Consider the following 26,752-nt stretch of genomic DNA (forward strand, 5'->3'; position numbering starts at 1 on the left):
AGAGAAAGAAAGAGGGGGTGAGAGTGAGAAAGCAAGAGAAGGAAAGAGAGGGACAGAGGAAAAGAGAGAGAGAATAAGTGTGAGATTTTCCTCCCGGGGGTTTTGGATGGAAAGAGAGACGAGAGACGGATCGTTCAGACGTTTCCACACCATAGTGCTCTAATTCAGCGACAGATGGAAGATGATGCTCACAAACAACACGTGAGGCCGAGCCTCCAGGACAGTTTTCCAGGACAAGTCGGTATGTTCTGCCAAACAGCAAGGTCATCCCCTGGGGCCTAATGACAGGCAGAGAGAAAGAGATGGATAGAGGTGCCATAATAGAAATAAAATGAAGTAGACTAGGCTATTAGAAAGAGAATCCCCATTCGGATCTATCAGAGCCATGTATTTAGACTAAATATCACTTATGATGTCCCTTGTGATTCCTGTTGTACTGACTTTCACTTCTTATGACTTGTTTAATGCAGGAGAAATGTGACAGTTTCCATTGAGAGGTCATGTGGTGACTGATGACATTGAATAGGAAGGATTGCTGCAGTTTTTCCACCTGCACTAAATGGTAAATGTCATCATGGGAGAATCAAGGCACTATTTAGAGAGAAAACAACTGATTGTTTATCTCAATTAGAGAGTATATCTATTCAAATGAAAAATATATAGAAAGAATTAGTGAGAATTAGAAGAACGTTTATCGTCCTTCAACAATGTCAACAGGAATCATTCCTGTCCTGAGAGGGGATCGGTGAGGCATAAAGGACCATGGAAACAGGGATCAGATTAAGGGCATGTAAGGTTACACTGTTATCTGGAGATAAGGCTCCAGGAGGCCCTGGCCATGTTGCTCTCCCTGCCCGATCAGAGTCGCTCTGTCAGAGGGTGGGACGGGGGAATGGGGGGGGGGGGGGGACGGGGGAGATACAACAGGGGCCACTGTCAGGAGGGAGGGAGAATTAGAGATACGGGAGAGGAGAGGGGATAAAATACACCAGAGAGGAGATGAGAAAAGCTGTAATGGCTCCTGCTGATAGCAAGTGATACTGGAGAGGAAGAGAGGAGGAGGAGGAGGAGGAGAGACACAACCCAGTGGAGGAAGAGAGATTAAAGTCCAGTTATACAGTGGAAATACACTCTTAAACAGTCAGGGAGAAAATGGATGTTGATAATCCAATGTCCTGATGACATTGGATTAGTTCAAACTGTTGAAGTGCAGACTGGGATGATTTTTCAACCCTCAAAATTGACAAAAAATAATGATTAACAATAATGATTATGAGTACATGGCTATATACAGGGAGTACCAGTACCGAGTTGATGTGTGATGTAGTGCCTTCAAAAAGTATTCACACCCGTTGACTTTTCAACATTTTGTTGTGTTACAGCCTGAATTTAAAATTGAATAAATTGAGGTTTTGTGTCACTGGCCTACCCCATAATGTTAAAGTGGAATTATGTTTTTCGATAGGTTTACAAATTAATCAAAAATGAAAAGCGGAAATGTCTTTGGTCAATAAGTATTCAATCCATTTGTTATGGCAAGCCTAAATAAGTTCAGGAGTAAAAATGTGTTTAACAAGTCACATAATAAATGTGTTGTGTTCGAGAACACCTAAAGCAAGACCGATACAAGACCGAGACCAGAGGGGGGCGAGACCGAGTCAAGACCGAGTCAAGACCGAGACCAGAGGGGGCCGAGACCGAGTCAAGACCGAGACCAGAGGGGGGCGAGACCGAGTCAAGACCGAGTCAAGACCGAGACCAGAGGGGGGCGAGACCGAGTCAAGACCGAGACCAGAGGGGGGCGAGACCGAGTCAAGACCGAAACCAGAGGGGGGCGAGACCGAGTCAAGACCGAGACCAGCAAAATGTAAGTCCAAGTCACCATCAAAATACGAGTTCAAGATGTTTCTGTGTTCATATTTCAGAAGAACATATAATCCATTATGAACTCTTATTATGATGGTAATTTGACAAAATTACAATCACAGTATTGAATTCGACTCAGGATTAGACATTCAGAATAGTGAAAAAATGCATGCTGAGGGAAAATAGAGGCACTCTACAAATGATTACTAACCCAAACACAGTGGGGAACAGAGAAGGGCTAACAGTTGACAGTGCATGTCAGAGCAAAAACCAAGCCATGAGGGTGAAGGAACTGTCCGTAGAGCTCCAAGACAGGATTGTGTCGAGGTAAAGATCTGGTGAAGGGTACCAAAACATTTCTGCAGCATTGAAGGTCCCCAAGAACACAGTGGCCTCCATCATTCTTAAATGGAAGAAGTTTGGAACCACCAAGAGTCTTCCTAAAGCTGACCGCACGACCAAACTGAGCAGTCAGTGGAGAAGGACCTTGGTCAAGGACGTGACTAAGAAACCGATGGTCACTCTGACAGAGCTTCAGAGTTCCTCTGTGGAGATGGGAGAACCCACCAGAAGGACAACCATCTCAGCATTACTCCACCAATCAGGCCTTTATGGATTAAAACACCTGACCAAGTCCTAAAGCAATTCCCTAAATCTAAATCCTAAATCCTAAAGCAACTCCCTAAACATTTCTCAGATTATTACCAATCCCACAAGGTATTACTCCAAACACCCAGAAAAGGCTACACTCCTCGATATTATCCTCACAAATAATCCTGATAGGTATCAGTCTGGTGTTTTCTGTAATAACCTTAGTGATCACTGTTTTACAGCCTGAGTTCATAATGGCTGCTCAGTGAAATGACCTGTCCTGATTTGTCATAGACACTTGCTAAAAAACTTTAATGAGCAAGCCTTCCTTCATGAACTGGCCTCTGTAAAATGGTATAGAATCAGCTTGATCCCCTCTGTCGAAAACGCTTGGACCTTCTTTTTTGATATTTTCAATGGTATTGTTAACAAACACGCCCACATAAAGAAAATGAGAATTAAAAACAGGTTCAGCCCCTGGTTCGACCGTGATCTTGCAGAGTTACTCCACCTCAACAACTGCATTTGCGAAAGGCTCGGCACACGCATACTCAAGCTGACTGGCTATCTTTCAGGGGAATAAGTGCACTCAGGCTATCCGGAAGGTCAAAGTTAGTTACTTTAAGGATCAGTTCTATCTCTGTGGGTCTAACCCCAAGAAGTTCTGGAAAACGGTTAAAGACCTGGAGAATAAACCCTCCTCCTCACTGCTGCCCATGTCCCTTAATGTTGATGATGTGGTTGTTACTGACAAGAAGCACATGGCTGAGCTCTTTAATCACCACTTCATTAAGTCAGGATTCCTATTTGACTCAGCCATGCCTTCTTGCCCGTCCAACATTTCCTCATCTCCCACCCCTTCTAATGTGACTATCCCCGATGCTTCTCCCTCTTTTTCCCCTGCCCCGCTACAAAGTTTCTTTCTGCAGGCAGTCACTGAGTCCGAGGTGCTAAAGGAGCTCCTTAAACTTCACCCCAAAACACCATCTGACCCTATTTCTATTTTGCCCTGTTTATCAAAAGTGTTGGAAAAACTTGTCAGTAATCAACTGACTGGCTTTCTTGATGTGTATAGTATTCTCTCTGGTATGCCCAGGTTATGGATGTGTCACTGCAACCTTAAAGGTCCTCAATGATGTCACCATTACCCTTGATTCTAAGCAATATCGTGCTGCTATTTTATTGACTTGGCCAAAGCTTTTGATGCGGTAGACCATTCCATTCTTGTGGGCCGGCTAAGGAGTATTGGTGTCTCTGAGGGGTCTTTGGCCTGGTTTGCTAACTACCTCTCTCAAAGAGTGCAGTGTATAAAGTCAGAAAATCTGCTGTCTCAGCCACTGCCTGTCACCAAGGGAGTACCCCAAGGCTCGATCCTCAGCCCCACGCTTGTCTCAATTTACATCAACAACATAGCTCAGGCAGTAGGAAGCTCTCTCATCCATTTATAGGCAGATGATACAGTCATATACTCACAGTGTCTCCCGACCGTTCCTGTCTCAGCCTCCAGTATTTATGCTGCAATAGTTTATGTGCCGGGGGACTAGGGTCAGTCTGTTATATCTGGAGTATTTCTCCTGTCTCATCCGGTGTCCTGTGTGAATTTAAGTTCCTCTAATTCTCTCTCTCTCTTCTCTCTTTCTCTCTCTCTTCTTTCGCAGGACCTGAGCCCTAGGACCATGCCTCAGGACTACCTGGCCTGATGACTCATTGCTGTCCCCAGTCCACCTGGTCATGCTGTTGCTCCAGTTTCAACTGTTCTGCCTGCGGCTATGGAACCCTGACCTGTTCACTGGACGTGCTACCTTTTCCCAGACCTGCTGTTTTGGACTGTCTCTCTAATGCACCTGCTGTCTCTAACTCTGAATGATCGGCTATGAAAAGCTGACATTTACTCCTGAGGTGCTGTCCTATTGCACCCTCTACAACCACTGTGATTATTATATCTGACCCTGCTGGTCATCTATGAACGTTTGAACATCTTGGCCATGTTCTGTTATAATCTCCACCCGGCACAGCCAGAAGAGGACTGGCCACCCCTCAGAGCCTGATTCCTCTCTAGGTTTCTTCCTAGGTTCTGGCCTTTCTAGGGAGTTTTTCCTAGCCACCGTGCTTCAACATCTGCATTTCGTGCTGTTTGGGGTTTTAGGCTAGGTTTCTGTAGAGCACTTTGTGACATCGGCTGATGTAAAAAGGGCTTTATAAATAAATGTGATTGATTGATGGATTGAGCTGACCCCTCCTATGAACACCTCCAAAACAAAGATCATGCGGTTTGGTAAAAATAATGTCCTTTTTCCCACAGGTGTTATTACTACCTCTGAGGGTTTTGAGCTTGAGGTAGTCACCTCGTTACAAGTACTTAGGAGTATGGCTAGACGGTGCACTGTCCTTCTCTCAGCATCGAATAGTCCCCACGATATGCAACTTTTCAGTGAAGTCAGGAACCAATACACACAGTCAGTCACGAAAGCAAAGGCTAGTTTTTTCAAACAGAAATTTGCATCCTGTAGCTCTAACTCCAAAAAGTTTTGGGACACTGTAAAGTCCATGGAGAATAAGAGCACCTCCTCCCAGCTGCCCACTGCACTGAGGCTAAGTAACACTGTCACCACCGATAAATCCACGGTAATCTAGAATTTCAATATGCATTTCTCTACGGCTGGCCATGCTTTCCTCCTGGCTACCCTAACCCCGGCCAACAGCTCCGCACCCCCCGCAGCTACTTGCCCAAGCCTCCCCAGATTCTCCTTCACCCAAATCCAGATAGCAGATGTTCTGAAAGAGTTGCAAAACCTGGACCTGTACAAATCAGCTTGGCTAGACAATCTGGACCCTCTCTTTCTAAAATGATCTGCCGCCATTGTTGCAACCCCTATTACCAGTCTGTTCAACCTCTCTTTCGTATCGTCTGAGATCCCTAAAGATTGGAAAGCTGCCGCGGTCATCCCCCTCTTCAAAGGGGGTGATACTCTAGACCCAAACTGTTACAGACCTATATCCATCCTGCCCTGCCTTTCTAAAGTCTTCGAAAGCCAAGTTAATAAACAGATCACTGACCATTTCAAATCCCACCGTACCTTCTCCGCTGTGCAATCCGATTTCCGAGCTGGTCACGGATGCACCTCAGCCACTCTCAAGGTACTAAACGATATCATAACCACCATCGATAAAAGACAGTACTGTGCAGCCATCTTCATTGACCTGGCCAAGGCTTTCGACTCTGTCAATCACTGTATTCTTATCGGCAGACTCAACAGCCTTGGTTTCTCAAATGACTGCCTCGCCTGGTTCACCAACTACTTCTCAGACAGAGTTCAGTGTGTGAAATCGGAGGGCCTGTTGTCCGGACCTCTGGCAGTCTTTATGGGGGTACCACAGGGTTAAATTCTCGGGCCGACTCTTTTCTCTGTATATATCAACGATGTCGCTCTTGCTGCAGGTGATTCCCTGATCCACCTCTACGCAGACGACACCATTCTGTATACATCTGGCCCTTCTTTGGACACTGTGTTAACAAACCTCCAAACAAGCTTCAATGCCATACAACACTCTTTCCGTGGCCTCCAACTGCTCTTAAACGCTAGTAAAACTAAGTGCATGCTTTTCAACCGTTCGCTGCCCGCACCCGCCCGCCCGACTAGCATCACTACTCTGGACGGTTCTGACTTAGAATATGTGGACAACTACAAATACCTATGTGTCTCCATAGACTGTAAACTCTCCTTCCAGACTCATATTAAACATCTCCAATCCAAAATTAAATCTAGAATCGGCTTCCTACTTCGCAACAAAGCCTCTTTCACTCACGCCTCCAAACATACCCTCGTAAAACTGACTATCCTACCAATCCTCGACTTCGGCAATGTCATTTACAAAATAGCCTCCAACACTCTACTCAGCAAACTGGATGCAGTCTATCACAGTGCCATCCGTTTTGTTCTCTGCTGCCAATGACTGGAACGAATTGCAAAAATCGCTGAAGCTGGAGACTTATATTTCTCTCACTAACTTTAAACATCAGCTATCTGAGCAGCTAACCGATCACTGCAGCTGTACATAGCCCATCTGTAAATAGCCCATCTGTAAATAGCCCATCCAATCTACCTACCTCATCCCCATATTGTATTTATTTACTTTTCTGCTCTTTTGCACACCAGTATTTCTACTTGCACATCATCATCTGCACATCTATCGCTCCAGTGTTAATGTGCTAAATTGTAATTACTTCGCTACTATGGCCTATTTATTTCCTTACCTTCTCACGCCATTTGCACACACTGTTTATTCCATGTGTAACTCCGTGTTGTTGTTTGTGTCGCACTGCTTTGCTTTATCTTGGCCAGGTCGCAGGTGTAAATGAGAACTTGTATTCAACTAGCCTACCTGGTTAAATAAAGGTGGGAAAAAACAACAACAACAAAAAACATATCAAAGCTGCAGGCTAAAGTTAAATCTACACTTGGTTTCCTCTATTGTAATCGCTCCTCTTTCACCCCAGATGCCAAACTAACCCTGATTCAGATGGCCATCATACCCATGCTAGATTACGGAGACATAATTTATAGATCGGCAGGTAAGGGTGCTCTCGAGTGGCTAGATGTTCTTTACCATTCCACAATCAGATTTGCCACCAATGCTCCTTACAGGACACATCACTGCACTCTATACTCCTTTGTAAACTGGTCATCTCTGTATACCCGTCGCAAGACCCACTGGTTGATGCTTATTTATAAAACCCTCTTAGGCCTCACTCTCGGTTCTGGGGAGGGGGGGGGGGGGGGGGGGGGCAGGGGGGGCCAGTGCCCCTGTGACAAGATTTTTGGACCCCCTTGTGGCCCCCCTAAATGTGGAGTATGAAATAATTTTTACATAACAAATTTTTGCCATTGTTCTTTTTTTACATCCGTTATTAGACAGTGGCAACGATGATGATTATGAACATGGTCTTTTGCCTGCTAATGCAGTGAAGAAAACAATATGGCAACAATAACGTCTAATGTAACTGGCCACTCTAACAGTACAACTGGCCCCAGCTTGGCCCCCCCCCAGTTGAAATGGTCTAGAACTGCCACTGCAGCCCTCATCCTCCACATACAACACCCGTTCTGCCAGTCACATTCTGTTAAAGGTCCCCAAAGCACACACATCCCTGGGTCGCTCCTCTTTTCAGTTCGCTGCAGCTAGCAACTGCAACGAGCTGCAACAAACACTCAAACAGGACAGTTTTATCTCAATCTCTTCATTCAAAGACTCAATCATGGACACTCTTACTGACAGTTGTGGCTGCTTTGTGTGATGTATTGGTGTCTCTACCTTCTTGCCCTTTGTGATGTTGTCTGTGCCCAATAAAGTTTGTACCATGTTATGTGCTACCATGTTGTTGTCATGTTGTGTTGCTACCATGCTTTGTTGTTGTCTTAGGTCTCTCTTTATGTAGTGTTGTCTCTCTTGTTGGGATGTGTGTTTTGTCCTATATTTATATTGTTTTTATTTTTTATTTTTAAACACAGAACCCCGTCCCCGCAGGAGGCCTTTCACCTTTTGGTAGGCCGTCATTGTAAATAAGAATTTGATCTTAACTGACTTGCCAAGTTAAATAAAGGTTACATAAAATAAAATAAAAATACATAAAATAAAAATAGAGTGGCCACACGGTGTGGTGGGGGCAGTGCTGTGTGGGGCGGTGTGGTGGGGGCAGTGCTGTGTGGGGCGGTGTGGGGTGGTGTGGTGGGGGCAGTGCTGTGTGGGGTGGTGTGGTGGGGGCAGTGCTGTGTGGGGTGGGGCTGTGCGGGGTGGTGTGGTGTGGGTGGTGCGGTGTGGGGCTGTGTGGTGGAGGCAGTGCTGTGTGGGGCAGTGTGGGGTGGTGTGGTGGGGGCAGTGCTGTGTGGGGTGGGGTTGTGCGGGGTGGTGTGGTGGGGGTGGTGCGGTCAAATCAAATCAAATCAAATTTATTTTTATATAGCCCTTCGTACATCAGCTGATATCTCAAAGTGCTGTACAGAAACCCAGCCTAAAACCCCAAACAGCAAGCAAAGCATGTGAAAGAAGCACGGTGGCTAGGAAAAACTCCCTAGGAAAAACTCCCTAGAAAGGCCAAAAACCTAGGAAGAAACCTAGAGAGGAACCAGGCTATGAGGGGTGGCCAGTCCTCTTCTGGCTGTGCAGGGTGGATATTATAACAGAACATGGTCAAGATGTTAAAATGTTCATAAATGACCAGCATGGTCAAATAATAATAATCATAGTAGTTGTCGAGGGTGCAACAAGCACGTCCGGTGAACAGGTCAGGGTTCCATAGCCGCAGGCAGAACAGTTGAAACTGGAGCAGCAGCACGGCCAGGTGGACTGGGGACAGCAAGAAGTCATCATACCAGGTAGTCCTGAGGCATGGTCCTAGGGCTCAGGTCCTCCGAGAGAAAGACAGAAAGAGAGAAAGAGAGAATTAGAGAGAGCATATTTAAATTCACACAGGACACCGGATAAGACAAGAGAAATACTCCAGATGTAACAGACTGACCCTAGCCCCCCGACACATAAACTACTGCAGCATAAATACTGGAGGCTGAGACAGGAGGGATCAGAAGACACTGTGGCCCCATCCGATGATACCCCCGGACAGGGCCAAACAGGCAGGATATAACCCCACCCACTTTGCCAAAGCAAAGTGGTGGGGGCAGTGCTGTGTGGGGTGGGGCTGTGCGGGGTGGTGTGGTGGGGGTGGTGCGGTGTGGGGCTGTGTGGTGGGGGCAGTGCTGTGTGGGGTGGGGCTGTGCGGGGTGGTGTGGTGGGGGTGGTGCGGTGTGGGGCTGTGTGGTGGGGGCAGTGCTGTGTGCGGTGGGGCTGTGCGGGGTGGTGTGGTGGGGGTGGTGCGGTGTGGGGCTGTGTGGTGGGGGCAGTGCTGTGTGGGGTGGGGCTGTGCGGGGTGGTGTGGTGGGGGTGGTGCGGTGTGGGGCTGTGTGGTGGGGGTGGTGCGGTGTGGGGCTGTGTGGGGTGGGGCTGTGTGGGGTGGTATGGTGGGGGTGGTGCGGTGCGGTGTGGGGCTGTGTGGGGTGGTGTGGTGGGGGTGGTGCGGTGTGGGGCTGTGTGGTGGGGGCAGTGCTGTGTGGGGTGGGGCTGTGCGGGGTGGTGTGGTGGGGGTGGTGCGGTGTGGGGCTGTGTGGTGGGGGCAGTGCTGTGTGGGGTGGGGCTGTGCGGGGTGGTGTGGTGGGGGTGGTGCGGTGTGGGGCTGTGTGGTGGGGGCAGTGCTGTGTGGGGTGGGGCTGTGCGGGGTGGTGTGGGGCTGTGCGGGGTGGTGTGGTGGGGGTGGTGCGGTGTGGAGCTGTGTGGTGTGGTGGGGGTGGTGCGGTGTGGGGCTGTGTGGTGGGGGCAGTGCTGTGTGCGGTGGGGCTGTGCGGGGTGGTGTGGTGGGGGTGGTGCGGTGTGGGGCTGTGTGGTGGGGGCAGTGCTGTGTGGGGTGGGGCTGTGCGGGGTGGTGTGGTGGGGGTGGTGCGGTGTGGGGCTGTGTGGTGGGGGTGGTGCGGTGTGGGGCTGTGTGGGGTGGGGCTGTGTGGGGTGGTATGGTGGGGGTGGTGCGGTGCGGTGTGGGGCTGTGTGGGGTGGTGTGGTGGGGGTGGTGCGGTGTGGGGCTGTGTGGTGGGGGCAGTGCTGTGTGGGGTGGGGCTGTGCGGGGTGGTGTGGTGGGGGTGGTGCGGTGTGGGGCTGTGTGGTGGGGGCAGTGCTGTGTGGGGTGGGGCTGTGCGGGGTGGTGTGGTGGGGGTGGTGCGGTGTGGGGCTGTGTGGTGGGGGCAGTGCTGTGTGGGGTGGGGCTGTGCGGGGTGGTGTGGGGCTGTGCGGGGTGGTGTGGTGGGGGTGGTGCGGTGTGGAGCTGTGTGGTGTGGTGGGGGTGGTGCAGTGTGGGGCTGTGTGATGGGGGTGGGGCTGTGCGGGGTGGTGTGGTGGGGGTGGTGCGGTTTGGAGCTGTGTGGTGGGGGCAGTGCTGTGTGGGGTGGGGTTGTGCGGGGTGGTGTGGTGGGGGTGGTGCGGTGTGGGGCTGTGTGTTGGGGCAGTGCTGTGTGGGGTGGGGTTGTGCGGGGTGGTGTGGTGGGGGTGGTGCGGTGTGGGGCTGTTTGGTGTGGTGGGGGTGGTGCGGTGTGGGGCTGTGTGGTGGGGGTGGGGCTGTGCGGGGTGGTGTGGTGGGGGTGGTGCGGTGTGGGGTTGTGTGGTGCGTTGTGGGGCTGTGTGGTGGGGGTGGGGCTGTGCGGGGTGGTGTGGTGGGGGTGGTGCGGTGTGGGGCTGTGTGGTGCGGTGTGGGGTGGTGTGGGGCTGTGTGGGGCTGTGTGGTGGGGGTGGGGCTGTGCGGGGTGGGGCTGTGTGGGGTGGTATGGTGGGGGTGGTGCGGTGCGGTGTGGGGCTGTGTGGGGTGGTGTGGTGGGGGTGGTGCGGTGTGGGGCTGTGTGGTGGGGGCAGTGCTGTGTGGGGTGGGGCTGTGCGGGGTGGTGTGGTGGGGGTGGTGCGGTGTGGGGCTGTGTGGTGGGGGCAGTGCTGTGTGGGGTGGGGCTGTGCGGGGTGGTGTGGTGGGGGTGGTGCGGTGTGGGGCTGTGTGGTGGGGGCAGTGCTGTGTGGGGTGGGGCTGTGCGGGGTGGTGTGGGGCTGTGCGGGGTGGTGTGGTGGGGGTGGTGCGGTGTGGAGCTGTGTGGTGTGGTGGGGGTGGTGCGGTGTGGGGCTGTGTGATGGGGTGGGGCTGTGCGGGGTGGTGTGGTGGGGGTGGTGCGGTGTGGAGCTGTGTGGTGGGGGCAGTGCTGTGTGGGGTGGGGTTGTGCGGGGTGGTGTGGTGGGGGTGGTGCGGTGTGGGGCTGTGTGTTGGGGCAGTGCTGTGTGGGGTGGGGTTGTGCGGGGTGGTGTGGTGGGGGTGGTGCGGTGTGGGGCTGTGTGGTGTGGTGGGGGTGGTGCGGTGTGGGGCTGTGTGGTGGGGGTGGGGCTGTGCGGGGTGGTGTGGTGGGGGTGGTGCGGTGTGGGGTTGTGTGGTGCGGTGTGGGGCTGTGTGGGGCTGTGTGGTGGGGGTGGGGCTGTGCGGGGTGGTGTGGTGGGGGTGGTGCGGTGTGGGGCTGTGTGGTGCGGTGTGGGGTGGTGTGGGGCTGTGTGGGGCTGTGTGGTGGGGGTGGGGCTGTGCGGGGTGGTGTGGTGGGGGTGTTGCGGTGTGGGGCTGTGTGGTGCGGTGTGGGGTGGTGTGGGGCTGTGTGGTGCGGCAGGTGTCTCACCGTGATAATACACACTCTGACTTTTAATCAAGCCAGTGCTTGTCAGCAACACCATGTTCCACTGTCCTCCCTATATGCACACACACACACACACACACACACACACACACACACACACACACACACACACACACACACACACACACACACACACGAGGTTAAACTGTGATGCATGACTAAGCTGGTAATTGCAGCTTATCCGCCAGAACAGCTAAAAGTAACTATATCCCCTCTTCCTTCCTCCTTTTCTCTTTCTCTCTCATCCTCCTCTCCTCACTTCCCCTCCTTCTCTCCTCTGCTTTCCTTCCTTCGCTCTCTTCTTTTCCTGCTCTCCATCTTTCCTCTGTTCTGCTCTCTTTGCTTTCTTCTCTTCACCTCCCTTGTCCTCTCCTTATTCTCTTCCATAATAATGGTATGAGAGGTTAGAGCTGTTTATTATGTTTGTTAAGTCACTGTTATGACATTGATATGTAGCTTCATAACATAGGGTAGTTTTGCAGCTCATCTCAACTCTCTGTCCAACAGCGACAGTCAAAGCATCCCAGTTTAACTCTGAGAAATGTATAAGAGCAGCTCTTTTCTGATAAATGTGTATACATACAGACACACACGACCCTAAATTAACAATAAAGCTTTTAACCTTGGACCCTTGATATTCAAAGTAGCCTGCTTCTAAAAATGGCTCATCAAGATAATGTGTTATTGGTTTGTTTGATGTGCGATGTGGTTTAATACTCCAAATCAATGTACGAATAATTTAAAGTATTAATACATTCTAATCTAAATGTAAGCATGAACTGGAAGGATTTCTCTTCAAGATATGGAATGACTTTGATATTACAGTGCTATTTGTGGGAACTCAAGTCTCAAGAATTCAAATCTTATTAAAATCTAATTAAATGTCAATATCAATGTATGGATATTTCAGTGTAATGGTGAACTGGAGTGGCTTTTCTTGTTAGGTTGAGACGTGACTGATGCCGATATCGTCCACTTCTCTTCATTGCGTCCCCCCCACCATCCTCCTAGCATTCTCCCTCACAGCAAACCCTGTTTAGTTCTGTATAATTGAACCGATTAGAAAATTAAATGAATTATCAGCTCCAATGAGTGCTTTATCATGCGGCTCAGTTTTATTACAAAAAAATAGTTTGATACAAATAAATATAGATAACAGCAATGAACATGTATTTAGCATACTCTATTGAACACTTGCCTCCGGCCACAGTCCCAAAACGACACACATCGTCTCACAAAATAAATAGAAAGAAACATTCCATTTTTCAACACCCTTCCTTGTAAAGAACGTGAACCAAAACACCCTGCTAACACCCTCACAGGTGTGTTTTCACTGGCATTCATATAATCACACAACTTAGACAACATAAAGACAGAATCAAACCAATAGCAGAACTGCCCACAAACACAAAATAACACTTTATTAAGCTTGAGCGCCAGCCACAATTCATTTAACATATAGTGAAGAAAAAAAACTAATGAGGTAAAAAATAAATCAATCTCTTTAAATTCAAAAAGGAGTACAGAACAGAACATTATGGCAATCCTCTGGATTTTTTTCTGTAATCAGTCTCATGGTAGATTTGGCAGCCAGTGATGGGTGGTCCCCATTAGCTAGGTGGTAGATATAGGAGGTGGAGAGATAGATAGAGAGAGCTCAGCCAGTGAAGCAGAAATCCTCCACACTGTTCACCTTGATCCTCTGCAGCTCCTGCCGGTCCAGCAGCCGGTACTGGAACGCCACCCGGTTGACAAACCTACCGCTGGACACCATTCTCACCACCGTGTTGTCACAACCTATCTTCATCTGGGCTGAAGGATGAGGAAAGGAGAAAGAGAAAAAAAACTGGCAGACATGAATAACAGGTTGGAGAGTGTGTCAGCAAAAATAAGACTTTCCATTCAACAATGGATCATAAAGATTTACTCTTAGGCTGCGTTTAAACAGTCAACCCTATTCTGATCTTTTTTCAGTAATTGATCTTTTGACCAATTAGATCAGCTCTGAAAAAGATCTGATGTGAAAAGATCTGATGTGATTGGTCAAAAGACCAATTAGTGGGAAAAAAGATCAGAATTGGGCTGCCTATGTAGGCTTAGATATACAGTATTAGGATGGTGATGGTGTGGGTAGTAAAGCTCTACTCTAGTCAGCATGGTGATGGTGTGGGTAGTAAAGCTCTACTCTAGTCAGCATGGTGATGGTGTGGGTAGTAAAGCTCTACTCTAGTCAGCATGGTGATGGTGTGGGTAGGAAAGCTCTACTCTAGTCAGCATGGTGATGGTGTGGGTAGTAAAGCTCTACTCTAGTCAGCATGGTGATGGTGTGGGTAGTAAAGCTCTACTCTAGTCAGCATGGTGATGGTGTGGGTAGTAAAGCTCTACTCTAGTCAGCATGGTGATGGTGTGGGTAGTAAAGCTCTACTCTAGTCAGCATGGTGATGGTGTGGGTAGGAAAGCTCTACTCTAGTCAGCATGGTGATGGTGTGGGTAGTAAAGCTCTACTCTAGTCAGCATGGTGATGGTGTGGGTAGTAAAGCTCTACTCTAGTCAGCATGGTGATGGTGTGGGTAGTAAAGCTCTACTCTAGTCAGCTTGGTGATGGTGTGGGTAGTAAAGCTCTACTCTAGTCAGCATGGTGATGGTGTGGGTAGTAAAGCTCTACTCTAGTCAGCATGGTGATGGTGTGGGTAGTAAAGCTCTACTCCAGTCAGCATGGTGATGGTGTGGGTAGTAAAGCTCTACTCTAGTCAGCATGGTGATGGTGTGGGTAGTAAAGCTCTACTCCAGTCAGCTTGGTGATGGTGTGGGTAGTAAAGCTCTACTCTAGTCAGCTTGGTGATGGTGTGGGTAGTAAAGCTCTACTTTAGTCAGCTTGGTGATGGTGTGGGTAGTAAAGCTCTACTCTAGTCAGCATGGTGATGGTGTGGGTAGTAAAGCTCTACTCTAGTCAGCTTGGTGATGGTGTGGGTAGTAAAGCTCTACTTTAGTCAGCTTGGTGATGGTGTGGGTAGTAAAGCTCTACTCTAGTCAGCATGGTGATGGTGTGGGTAGTAAAGCTCTACTCTAGTCAGCATGGTGATGGTGTGGGTAGTAAAGCTCTACTCTAGTCAGCATGGTGATGGTGTGGGTAGGAAAGCTCTACTCCAGTCAGCTTGGTGATGGTGTGGGTAGTAAAGCTCTACTCTAGTCAGCTTGGTGATGGTGTGGGTAGTAAAGCTCTACTCCAGTCAGCTTGGTGATGGTGTGGGTAGTAAAGCTCTACTCTAGTCAGCTTGGTGATGGTGTGGGTAGTAAAGCTCTACTTTAGTCAGCTTGGTGATGGTGTGGGTAGTAAAGCTCTACTCTAGTCAGCATGGTGATGGTGTGGGTAGTAAAGCTCTACTCTAGTCAGCTTGGTGATGGTGTGGGTAGGAAAGCTCTACTCTAGTCAGCATGGTGATGGTGTGGGTAGTAAAGCTCTACTCTAGTCAGCTTGGTGATGGTGTGGGTAGTAAAGCTCTACTCTAGTCAGCATGGTGATAATGGTGGCGATGCTGATGGTGTGGATGATGGTGTGGATGTGGGTGCTGCTCACCGGGGCCATTGAAGTTGTAGCAGAGGTCAGCTACTGGGAACATCTTAGACGGGTCCATCCCGTTCCCTCCCAGCAGCTCCACAAAGTCCCCTGCTCCAGCACAGCCTGGCATGGACTTCTAGAGAGAGAGAGATCAGCTCAGTGGATTAACAAGCATTTTTACTTCCCTTCATACCCTTCTTTTTTCTGTCTTTACACATATCCCAACACACTTATCTCTGATGACTCAAAGCATCCCCTCATCATCACTGGGAGCTAACACAAGTCTTTAGGTCTTTGGCAGGGTAGTTCACTAGACCACATCCGTTACAACTGCCTAAACATCTAAGCCCCCTTTACTCAAATCTGGACCTTGAAGACAGAAGCACTGCTGTTTTCTTTATTCTTACCCTCTAATCAGGAACTGTTTGATTTAGACCTGTGATGCATGGTGAGTGGAATCTCTGGCCAATCAGTGAGTGGCATTAATCAACCAAATAACAGTGCTGCAGACCTGCAGGCTCAGATGTGAGTAGCTCTGTTCTATGTGGTGATGTCCCTGCTCAGGGCTCACCTTGATGGGGAAGTCGTTGAGGTGTCCCAGGCTGAGCTCAGCAATCTTGATCTCCACGGGGTAGATGATGGAGAAGCTGCAGTTCCTGTGCTGCTGGGGTATCACCATGGTGAAGCTGCCCTCTGGTGTCTGGGAGATGATATTACAGGCTGTGGGGGGGGAGGTGGGCAGGGGGGTATGAGTGTCTGTAGACTTTTCATACATGTTGATCTTCATATAGCACAGCATTTATCAATTTACAGTACTTGTGTAAAATTGCTTAGTAAACAAATGCAAACACACACACACACACACACACACACACACACACACACACACACACACACACACACACACACACACACACACACACACACACACACACACACACACACACACACACACACACAGAAACACAGAAACATGTACGACTTAGAAGTAGGCAGCTTTGTGCTTGGTACATATGCCAGCTAGAGAACACACACTGCTAGGTGCTTGAAATGCCTTCACTCTCTGTACCATAACAGGTACCCTATCTATTAAGCGTATTTAGCCAGTAACCGAAAGGTCGCTGGTTTGAATCCCTGAGCCAACTAGGTGAAAAATCTGCCGATGTGTCCATGAGCAAGGCACTTAACCTTTATTGCTCCTGTAAGTCGCTCTGGATGAGAGCATCTGCTAAATGACTAAAATGTAGTAAAACATCCCTGCTGCGCGCCCCTGATCTTAATACACATGCTTAGCCACAACTTACTCTGAAATCTCTCATTAACATGATCCAGCGACAATAATATTATTACAGACAGTATTGGCATACCCTCGCATTATAACACTTTTGTACAACCTAAAGTGTTACTAAAGCATTAACACACTACCCTGGCATTATAGCATGTGATAAAGCATTAAAACAGTACATTGGCATCCTGCCCAATGTTAGCACACTTAATGGATGAGACAGGCATTAGGTTCTATCATCAATGATAGCTGTTAAAGTACTCCAGCACACACATTTAACTCAGCATGTTTATCTATACATCGAGTCACTATTGTCGGACACTATATTCGGACACTAAGTATATAAGTAAAACCCTCAAGGCCATTAACAGTAAGACTGGCCATCAGGCTGGTGCAGGTTTCTACTCACGGAAAGGGTTGATGGGTTTCCTGACAGTCAGCGTGAAGGAGCTGCCGACGGTGTGAACGCGGAAGAACACCATTGCAACGTTCTGAGATGACCGTACGGTTCTCCTGACAGTCCCGGAGTCGCAGTAGTCTACGTAGCGTTCCATCAGCGGCAGGGCGTGATCCTGGGAACTAGGGAACTTCTCTCCCTTCATCACCCAGCCATCAAACACCTGGAAGAGCAGAGGGAGAGAGGAGAGAGGAGAGGGGAGAGAGGAGAGAGATGTGGACTTAATCAAAACCATTCAATCAAACCCAGTTATCTCTGTAAGCAAAATGGCCAGGATTCCAATAAATGCAGATGAACAACCTGTGCACTGTGATTGACTTTTAAAGGTGATTTCCGTTTAAGCCGGTGTCTTAATCAGGAAGTGACTCTCTGTTATGTCAGTCTGTGTTTAAATCCAGGGTGGGACTTAACTGTAACCTTAGCACGGATTTACAGAGTAAAGTAAGAAAACAACACAGGAAAATACTTGATTTTCCCCCTGGTGACGGCATCTGTTAAGTGGCTATATATTTTAGTGGTAGGCTATTTACAAGTCTGTAATCATCTACTACTAAGAACGAGTGTCCCCAGGCTGAGGGTGTGAGGTGAGGGATTATGCCTGGCCTTGGGTGCTCTCGGCTGGGGAAGAGGACTAAGACCTGGGCACAAATTACAACAACAGAATCTGCCAGAAGTTTCATTCCGTCAATGTTCCAGAAATGCCCCTCTATCCCTGGACCTGATGGTGCTGATGTCAGATAAGGTAACGGTGGGAGTGGAGTATTTGGGACGTACAGTATGTGGGTGTGAAAGAGCTGGTGTGTGTGTGTGTGTGTGTGTGTGTGTGTGTGTGTGTGTGTGTGTGTGTGTGTGTGTGTGTGTGTGTGTGTGTGTGTGTGTGTGTGTGTGTGTGTGTGTGTGTGTGTGTGTGTGTGTGTGTGTGCTGTGCATGACTGTGTGTGTCCGTGTGTGGTTACCTTGATGAAGTCTCCACCTCTGCAGTCGATGTCAACGCTATCATACTCCACATTGATGACCTGGTTGGGCTCAGCGATGAAGAAAGCAGCACAGCTGAGATGAGGCCGGTCTGCTGTAAAGGTGAACTGACCCTCTGCTGCCACCATGTCCAGACATCCTGAGAGAGGGAGAAAAGGAGGAATGTAGGACGAAGGGAAGGAAGGGGTTAGAGAAGGATAGAGAGAAAGAGGAGCGATAGAGGGAAGAGATAGAGAAGAGGGCGAGAAGGAGAGAGATGGGTGTGGGGGTAACAGAGAGAGGAGGAAAAGAGAGTGGGATATACAGAGACAGAAAGAGAGATGACATTGAAAGGGAGAGAGAATGGAGACAGGGTTAACATTACATTCTGTGCACAGTGACGGTTTACATTTTACATTATGAAGTATTTCTGACAAAAATTCAAATCAATTAATATGCATTTCTATATAATCCAGTAGTATTCGTCATGAAAGCCATAAACAGATTATAATTACGTAAATTAAAATCCCACATGTATTATTTTGGATGATTAATTATTTTCAGAATTCCATACACAATTGTGAATTACAAATTCTGAGAACGAAAATATGAAAAACACCTTAATAAAAACAGCATTTTAGAAGGTGTGATAATGTCAACAGAAAAATATTGCTTCACAAGTCAACCATGTAAATGAAATGGCAAATGTAAATGTAAAATATGCCTATGGTGAATAACGTTTTTTAGGAAATTACTTCAGTCAGTTACTTACGGAGGGGTCGGCTGTAAATTAATTCCTCTGGTATTTCTCTTTTGAGTTCTGAATTAAGAAGTGAAAATAATCCTTCTGGAGTGATCTCATTTTCCTGCAAAAAAAAGAAAGAAAAACATTTAGATAATATTTAGAAAATAAAGTTAAGATCTAATGTGGCCAAGTGACAGCAATATACCATCAAGCAAGATAACACAAGGGTTTAAGTAAATGTTAGTAGCTACAGAATGCATAAATCAAGCCAATATGTTCAAAGACGTCTTAAGTAGCATAGAAGTGTGCAATGTGAACATTAGGCCTACTTTAGTGAGTACAAAAGGTTGCAACAACTTTTCTTACACAGAACACATTATGGCAATAATTGAGCTTTTATTACAAAGTCTAGTAGAGTAAACACGTGGGAACGAAAGAGGTCAGTAAAAAGGGCCAAGTGCTTCCAGAGGCTTACCTCCATGTACCTGGCGTCTCCCTTGAGAACTGACAGACATAACACAACAAAGAACAGCTGCTCTCGGAAAGTCCCCTCCATATTGCTCAGTATCTCTCTCTGGAGTCTCCCTCGCACCTCAAGAACAGAACTGGGGAAAGTCTGGTCCAGTGCTCAAAGCCACACTCCTTCTTATAGGTCGACGCACCGCACGCTTCTCAATGAAAACGCACTCCGTAAAGATCAATTGATACACAGTGCCCCAGATAGCGTGTTTGTGACGAGAGCAAAGGAGGAATCAATAGGAATCACAGTGCGCCTGTGACTGTCAGATGAGCACACACACAGAGAGAGAGAGAGAGAGAGAGAGAGAGAGAGAGAGAGAGAGAGAGAGAGAGAGAGAGAGAGAGAGAGAGAGAGAGAGAGAGAAAGAAATAAAGCCAGAGAGAGCACTTTGACAGATGCCTGAGCGCTTAGGACTGTGATAAGCACATACAGTGCATTCGGAAAGCATTCAGATCCCTTGACTTTTTCCACATTTTATTACATTACAGCCTTATTCTAAAATTGATTAAAAAAAAAAAATTCCCTCATCAATCTACACACAATACCCCATAATGACAAAGCAGAAAGTTATTTTTGCAACAAAAAATAAATAAACTGAAATATCACATCTACATAAGTATTCAGAGCCTTTATTCAGTACTTTGTTGAAGCACCTTTGGCAGCAATTACAGCCTGAAGTCATTTTTTGGTATGACGCTACAAGCTTGGCACACCTGTATTTGGGGAGTTTCTCCCGTTCTTCTCTGCAGATCCTCTCAAGCTCCATCAGGTTGGATGGGGAGCGTCGCAGCACAGCTTTTTTCAGGTTTCTCCAGAAATTTTAAATCAGGTTAAAGTCCGGGCTCTGGCTGGGCAACAACATTCAGAGACTTGTCCCAAAGCCACTCCTGTGTTGAAAAACATGATAGCCTACTTGGAAACAAGATTCTCTGGTCTGATGAAACCAAGACTGAACTCTTTGGCCTGAATGCCAAGCGTCACATATGTAGGAAACCTGGCACCATCCCTACGGTGAAGCATGGTGGTGGCAGCATCATGCTGTGGGGATGTTTTTCAACGGCAGGGACTGGGAGACCAGTCAGGATTGAGGGAAAGATGAACAGAGCAAAGTACAGAGATATCCTTGATGAAAACCTGCTCCAGAGTGCTCAGGACCTCAGATTGTGGTGAAGGTTCACCTCCCAACAGGACAATGACCCTAAGCACACAGCCAAGACAACGCAGAAGTGGCTACGGGACAAGTCCTTGAATGTCCTTGAGTGGCCCAGCCAGAGCAAAGTATGGACAATTCCTTCGACCTCATGGCTTGGTTTTTGCTCTGACATACACTGTCAACTGTGAGACCTTTTATAGATGTGCGTGTGCCTTTCCAAATGATGTCCAATCAATTGAATTTACCAGTTGTAGAAACATCTCAGATCAGCTTGTGATTGTATATTATTACTAGTTGTAGTTAAACTAACACAGTTTAGCCAGTCTTGCCATTCTACAAAGTAACTTGAGCTGTATCAGTTTAGCCAGGCTATCCGAGTTTGACCTCCACCGATCACACCATGCATGTCACTGACTGGCTATCTTCTCACCAGATTTCCATTTTGCCCTACCGGTCTCCTCGCTCCCTCCCATGCCCATCCCTCCGAGCCACTTGGCGCCCCAGGCATTTAGAAAGGTCAGCTCCATCCCGGCATGGCATTTAGTCTTTCCTGTACCTGTCCCTCCTGTCCTTCTGTCCTTTTTCTCTCTCAATCAAAACACTGCCAGGGGGTTAAACAATGGCTGGAGTCCTAGCCAACGTCAGCTAGCTTATCCTTGCACCGTGACATCACTGTACTTTTCTGAGACTCATAGTTACTGTTTCCATTGAACCGTTGAAGCTGAGCTGTTTAGCAATACTGAGGAAGTGTGCAGTCCTGGTAGGGTTGGCATGGTTACATGCTATAGCTGGATATGCTACACATGGGATGTATTGTATAACATGGTCAGATGCTATGTATTGTGCCATGAGTTTATGGAAGGGTCATGATGATCACACTGAGCATTACACCACATCTCACATTACAGAGGACCAGGGGCCTCAACACCCTAACAGCCTATAAACACCCAGTCCAGAAGACATGTTGTGTGCCTGCCTGAGTTCCTCCCCAGCTCTAGCAGAATGTGACCCAAATTTAACAAGTGATTTAGAGAGGCTTGGGGAGCCTCACCGGGATCCAACACACCATTGCTGTGGTAAATCATTCTAACTGGTGTTTGGCTTGTTTAATCCTTCCCTCCATTGTTATTAAAGCTGATTTTCTGGAGTGCTGACGCACTTGGCAGGTCCTCGTTGTTGTCTTACCATAAATCACTCCGTTCCCTGTGATTTCCTCTCCCTCTGCCGTACGGAGGGAGTGCCAGGCAGAGTACTGGATTGGGATGCTCTGTAAACCCAGGTGAGCCTCAGTCCAAACGTAAATGCATTCCTTATGGAGCTTTGACAGTGGAAAGATTGTTATGTCTTGTTGGGTTTGTCAGGCTCAGTTTCGTTTGGTTGGCTTTGAATTGGTATTTGCTGAGCGTAAGTGGACTCACTTGGAAGCAAAATGATTAATCCCAAGAGGGGTTTGTATCCCAATGTTGAAATGAAATAAAAATCGAGTTGATTAAATCTGGCCCCATGTAAAAACACTGAGTACACCGGCTCTTTCTGTCTTTATAAAAACATGGTACTCTGGCTGTGTCCTACACAACATAAAAATAAGGGTCCTTGGTGGACTTTCATTGACAAATGCCAAGAGGGCCCTGAGGGGAGCTGATAGTAGAGTAAACAGTTGTTTTTCATAGACTGAATGGCCATTTCAAGGTCAATTATGTTGTTAGCATCTATTAGCCATAATTGCTGATGATGCTGCCTCTCTGTCTGCCTAGCATGTTTACTGAGAGGTTAGGTACTGTAATTGCTTGCAAGGTCATGTGTTCGATGGGGTACATACACAGCTCCTTAAAATACATCGGATTTTGTATAACCTATGAAGTAGACATTAGAATATTTACTGTATTAAAATATGAAGCATTTTTATTTTGACCCTCTTCCATTGAGTACTAGGCCTATTGTGTTTGAAGCTGACTGAACTGATTTGAACTCTCTTGATCTTCTCAACTGAGCTACATTCAGATCCAGCTATCCTCCTATTTGGAGCATTTGGAGTAAATCACTCATCTATGCAGGTAATTTGTCCCATTTCTTGAGAGGAACCAAGCTAAAGACATAGAAGTGGGTAGGCGTTTCATTGTCCACTTAGGTCAGACATGACTTCCGATGATGTCCGGAATGGACCTCTGATATTAAAATGGCTGCCATTAGCTTAGTGATTATGATGTCACTGGTTTATTACGGGAGAGATTCACTTGTTTTCGCCAGAGAGGATGAGTCTCTTTTGTCTCCCTATTCGTCTGAGAAGGTAGCAGTGGGGTGAGTTCTGATCTCACAAATTCACTTTAATTCTTGACATTTGTCCAACTGTCGCAAGCGTCAAATAGGCAAGGCTACGGTCAAATGTGAGACCAGGTTCCAGTATGTGCACTTTATTAAGTAAGAGACCAAATGTAATCTGGATGAGCAGCTGTAATACTGTCACCACCAGGAAATGAAATTACAATAGCAGCTCTGCACTTTGGTCAAGTGGGCAAACTCGGGTTGAGTAGCTCTCCACAAATACAGAATATTCCTAATTTTCCTAGACAGAGTTTCCATTAGAACAACCTGACACTATTGGTTTCATCCTAAATCACCCCTGGTATAGACAAGGACCTTACCTTCTGGCTCTAAAACAGGGATGGGCAAATGGCGGCCCAGAAGGCCCTCGGATCAGGGCTATCTTCTGTTAACCACCCCACCTTGTCACAACACTACTGATTTGCTCAAACACATTAAGAAGGAAAGAAATTCCACAAATTAACTTTTAAGAAGGCACACCTGTTAATTGAAATGCATTCCTCGTGAAGCTGGTTTGAACGAATGCCAAGAGTGTGCAAAGCTGTCATCAAGGCAAAGGGCAGCTACTTGGTGGCTACTTTGTGTTTAACACTTTTTTGGTTACTACATGAATCCATATGTGTTATTTCATAGTAGAATTATATTGAAGACATCAAAACTATGTAAAAATAGTAAAAATAAAGAAAAACCCTTGAATGAGTAGGTGTGTCCAAACTTTTGACTGGTACTGTATATATTTAATTAGGAACTCAGTCAGGGTCTCCACTTACTCATGTGAGTTAGAATAGTAGAATACACAAGGTGCAATTTTGACATTTGTTTGAGCATCAGCAGTTTTTCTCTTGTTATGTCATTCACCGATAGTCAGTCAATTACCCCATGTTAGCTATACTGAACGAAAATATAAACACAACATGTAAAGTGTTGGTCCCATGTTTCATGAACTGAAATAAAAGATCCCAGAAATGTCCCAATTGCACAAAAAGCTTATTTCTCTCAAATGTTGTGCACAAATTTGTTTACATCCCTGTTAGTGAGCATTTCTTCTTTGCAAAAATAGTCCATCCACTTGACAGGTGTGGCATATCAAGAAGCTGATTAAACAGCATGATTCTTACACAGGTGCACCTTGAGCAGGGAACAAAAAAATGTCACTAAAATGTACAGTTTTTTCACACAACACAATGCCACAGATGTCTCAAGTTTTGAGAGAGTGTGCAATTGGCATGCTGACTGCAGGAATGTCCACCAGAGCTGTTGCCAGAGAATTTAATGTTTGTTTCTCTACCATAAGCCTCCTCCAATGTCGTTTTAGAGTATTTGGCTGTACGTCCAACCAGCCTCACAACTGCAGACCACGCCAGCCCAGGACCTCCACATCCAGCTTCTTCACCTTGGGGATTGACTGAGACCAGCCACCCGGACAGCTGATAAAACTGTGGGTTTGCACAACCGAAGAATTTCTGCACAAACTGTCAGGAACCGTCTCAGGGAAGCTGTGTGCTCGTAATCCTCACCAGGGTCTTGACCTGACTGCAGTTTGGCGTCGTAACTGACTTCATTTGGCAAATGCTCACCTTCGATTGCCACTGGCACTCTGGAGAATTGTGCTCTTCACGGATGAATCCCGGTTTCAACTATACCGGGCAGATGGCAGACAGCGTGTATGGAGTTGTGTGTGCAGTTTGCTGCTGTCAATGTTGTGAACAGAGTGTCCCATGGTGGCAGTGGGGTTATGGTATAGGCACCATTTTATCGATGGCAATTTGAATGCACAGAGATACCGTGATGAGATTCTGAGGCCCATTGCCGTGCCATTCATCCACCGCCATCACATCATGTTTCAGCATAATAATGCATGGCCTCATGTCACAAAGATCTGTACACAAATCCTGGAAGCTGAAAATGTCCCAGTTCTTCCATGGCCTGCATACTCAGACATGTCACCCATTGAACATGCTCTGGATCAACGTGCACGACAGCGTGTTCCAGGTCCCGCCAATATTCAGCAACTTTGCACAGCTATTGCAGAGGAGTGGGACAACATTCCACAAGCCATAATCAACAGCCTGATCCACTCTACAAAGGAGATGTGCTGCGCTGCATGACAAATGGTGGTCACCAGATACAGACAACTTTACTGATCCACGCCCCTACCTTTTTTTTAAGGAACTGTATCTGTGACCAACAGATGCATATCTGTATTCCCAGTTATGTGAAATCCATAGATTAAGGCCTAATTAACTTATTTCAATTGACTGATTTCCTTATATGAACTGTAACTCAATCTTTGAAATTATTGCATGTTGTGTTTATATTTTTGTTCAGTATAATTGTTTTATTTATTGTTAAGTTAGTTTAGCGGCCAGCTATCTAAACTTGATTTTGTTAGTCAGTCTCACTCAGATATCATATTAAAACCTGCAAACATTTCTCTCCACCTAATGACAAAATGTGTAGAATTGCAGGAGATTAGCTGTAAAACGGCTCATTTTCCTCTTCACCCCATGGCAAAAGGAGTAGAATTGCATGCAATTAGCTATAAATTAGCAAAATCTTCTCTCATCCCATTGAAAAATGTAAACATTTTTTCTACACCCAGTGGCAAAATGTGTTGAATTGCACGAAATGAACTCTAAAATGTTTTATTTTTTTTATCTCTGCTGCCATGAGGGGTGCCACAAAAGAAATGTAACTGAAAATACCTTATTTACATAAGTATTCAGACCCTTTGCTATGAGACTACAAATTGAGCTGAGGTGCATCCTGTTTCCATTGATCATCCTTGAGCTGTTCCTACAACTTGATTGGAGTCCACCTGTGGTAAATTCAATTGATTGGACCTGACACACACCTGTCTATATAAGGTCCCACAGTTGACAGTGCATGTCAGAGCAAAAATCAAGCCATGAAGTCGAGGGAATTGTCTGTAGAGCTCCGAGACAGGATTGTGTCGAGGCACAGATCTGGGGAAGGGTACCAAAAAATGTCTGCAGCATTGAAGGTCACCAAGAACACAGTGGCCTCCATCATTCTTAAATGGAAGAAGTTTAGAACCACCAAGAGTCTTCCTAGAGTTGGTCGCCTGGCCAAACTAAGCAATCGGGGGAGAAGGGCCTTGGTCAGGGAGGTGACCAAGATCCCAATGGTCACTCTGACAGAGCTCTAAGGTTCCTCTGTGGAGATAGAACTTTCCCAAAAGACAACCATCTCTGTAGCAGGAATGGCTTCAGGACAAGTCTCTGGATGTCCTTGAGCGGCCCAGTCAGAGCCCAGACTTGAACCCAAACAAAAATCTCTGGAGAGACCTGAAAATAGCTGTGCAGCAACGCTCCCCATCCAATCTGACATAGCTGCAGAGAAGAATGGGAGAAACTCCCCAAATACAGGTGTGTCAAGCTTGTAGTGTCATACCCAAGAAGATGAGGCTGTAACCGCTGCTGAAGGTGCTTCAACAAAGTACTGAGTAAAGCCTCTTAATAGTTATGTAAATTATATATTTTTTATTTTTAATAAATTAGTAAACATTTTTAAAAACCTGTTTTTGCTTTGTCATTATGGAGTATTGTGTGTAGATTGATGAAAAAAAACAATTTATAAAATTTTCGAATAAGGCTGAAATGTAACAAAATGTGGAAAAAAGTCAAGGGGTCTGAATACCTCCCGAATGCACTGTATGTATGGATGTCGGTACGCAGACCCTCGAGCAACTGTGGCCCCTCATGATGAGTTAGGATTATTTGTGGCCCCCACCCCATCGAAGTTGCTTATCCCTGCTCTAAACAACACTATATAGTTATCTTCAAACCAAGGCGATTGGAAGAGAAATGCAACAATCACGTCCTGCAAAATCTACCAAGACAATACAACACATCCACTATGAGTCCACACACCATGATCCTTCAGAAGACTATTCCCCCTCACTCTCTACTCTCTCCTATAATATACTATCTATCTCATGATATTGTATCCTGCCTCATACGATGAAGGAGTAGGAGGAAAGCCTGGAGGTCAAAAACACAGTTCAGTTATCTCATGTGTCTCTT

At 46.8% G+C, this 26,752-nt stretch overlaps 1 protein-coding gene across 1 annotated transcript; it reads right to left on the bottom strand.

Moving 5' to 3' along the window:
* Positions 1–12,804: 12,804 nt before the first annotated feature.
* Positions 12,805–19,433, bottom strand: crhbp (corticotropin releasing hormone binding protein). Its single transcript, NM_001173799.1, is given in 7 exon segments — positions 12,805–13,523; positions 15,289–15,406; positions 15,842–15,990; positions 16,965–17,175; positions 17,969–18,126; positions 18,739–18,832; positions 19,187–19,433. Coding segments are annotated over 7 exon segments (966 nt in total). The 5' UTR covers positions 19,268–19,433; the 3' UTR covers positions 12,805–13,368.
* Positions 19,434–26,752: the final 7,319 nt, after the last annotated feature.

Source organism: Salmo salar, chromosome 01, assembly GCF_965601325.2.
Source record: "Salmo salar chromosome 01, fSalSal1, whole genome shotgun sequence".
NCBI lineage: Eukaryota > Metazoa > Chordata > Actinopteri > Salmoniformes > Salmonidae > Salmo > Salmo salar.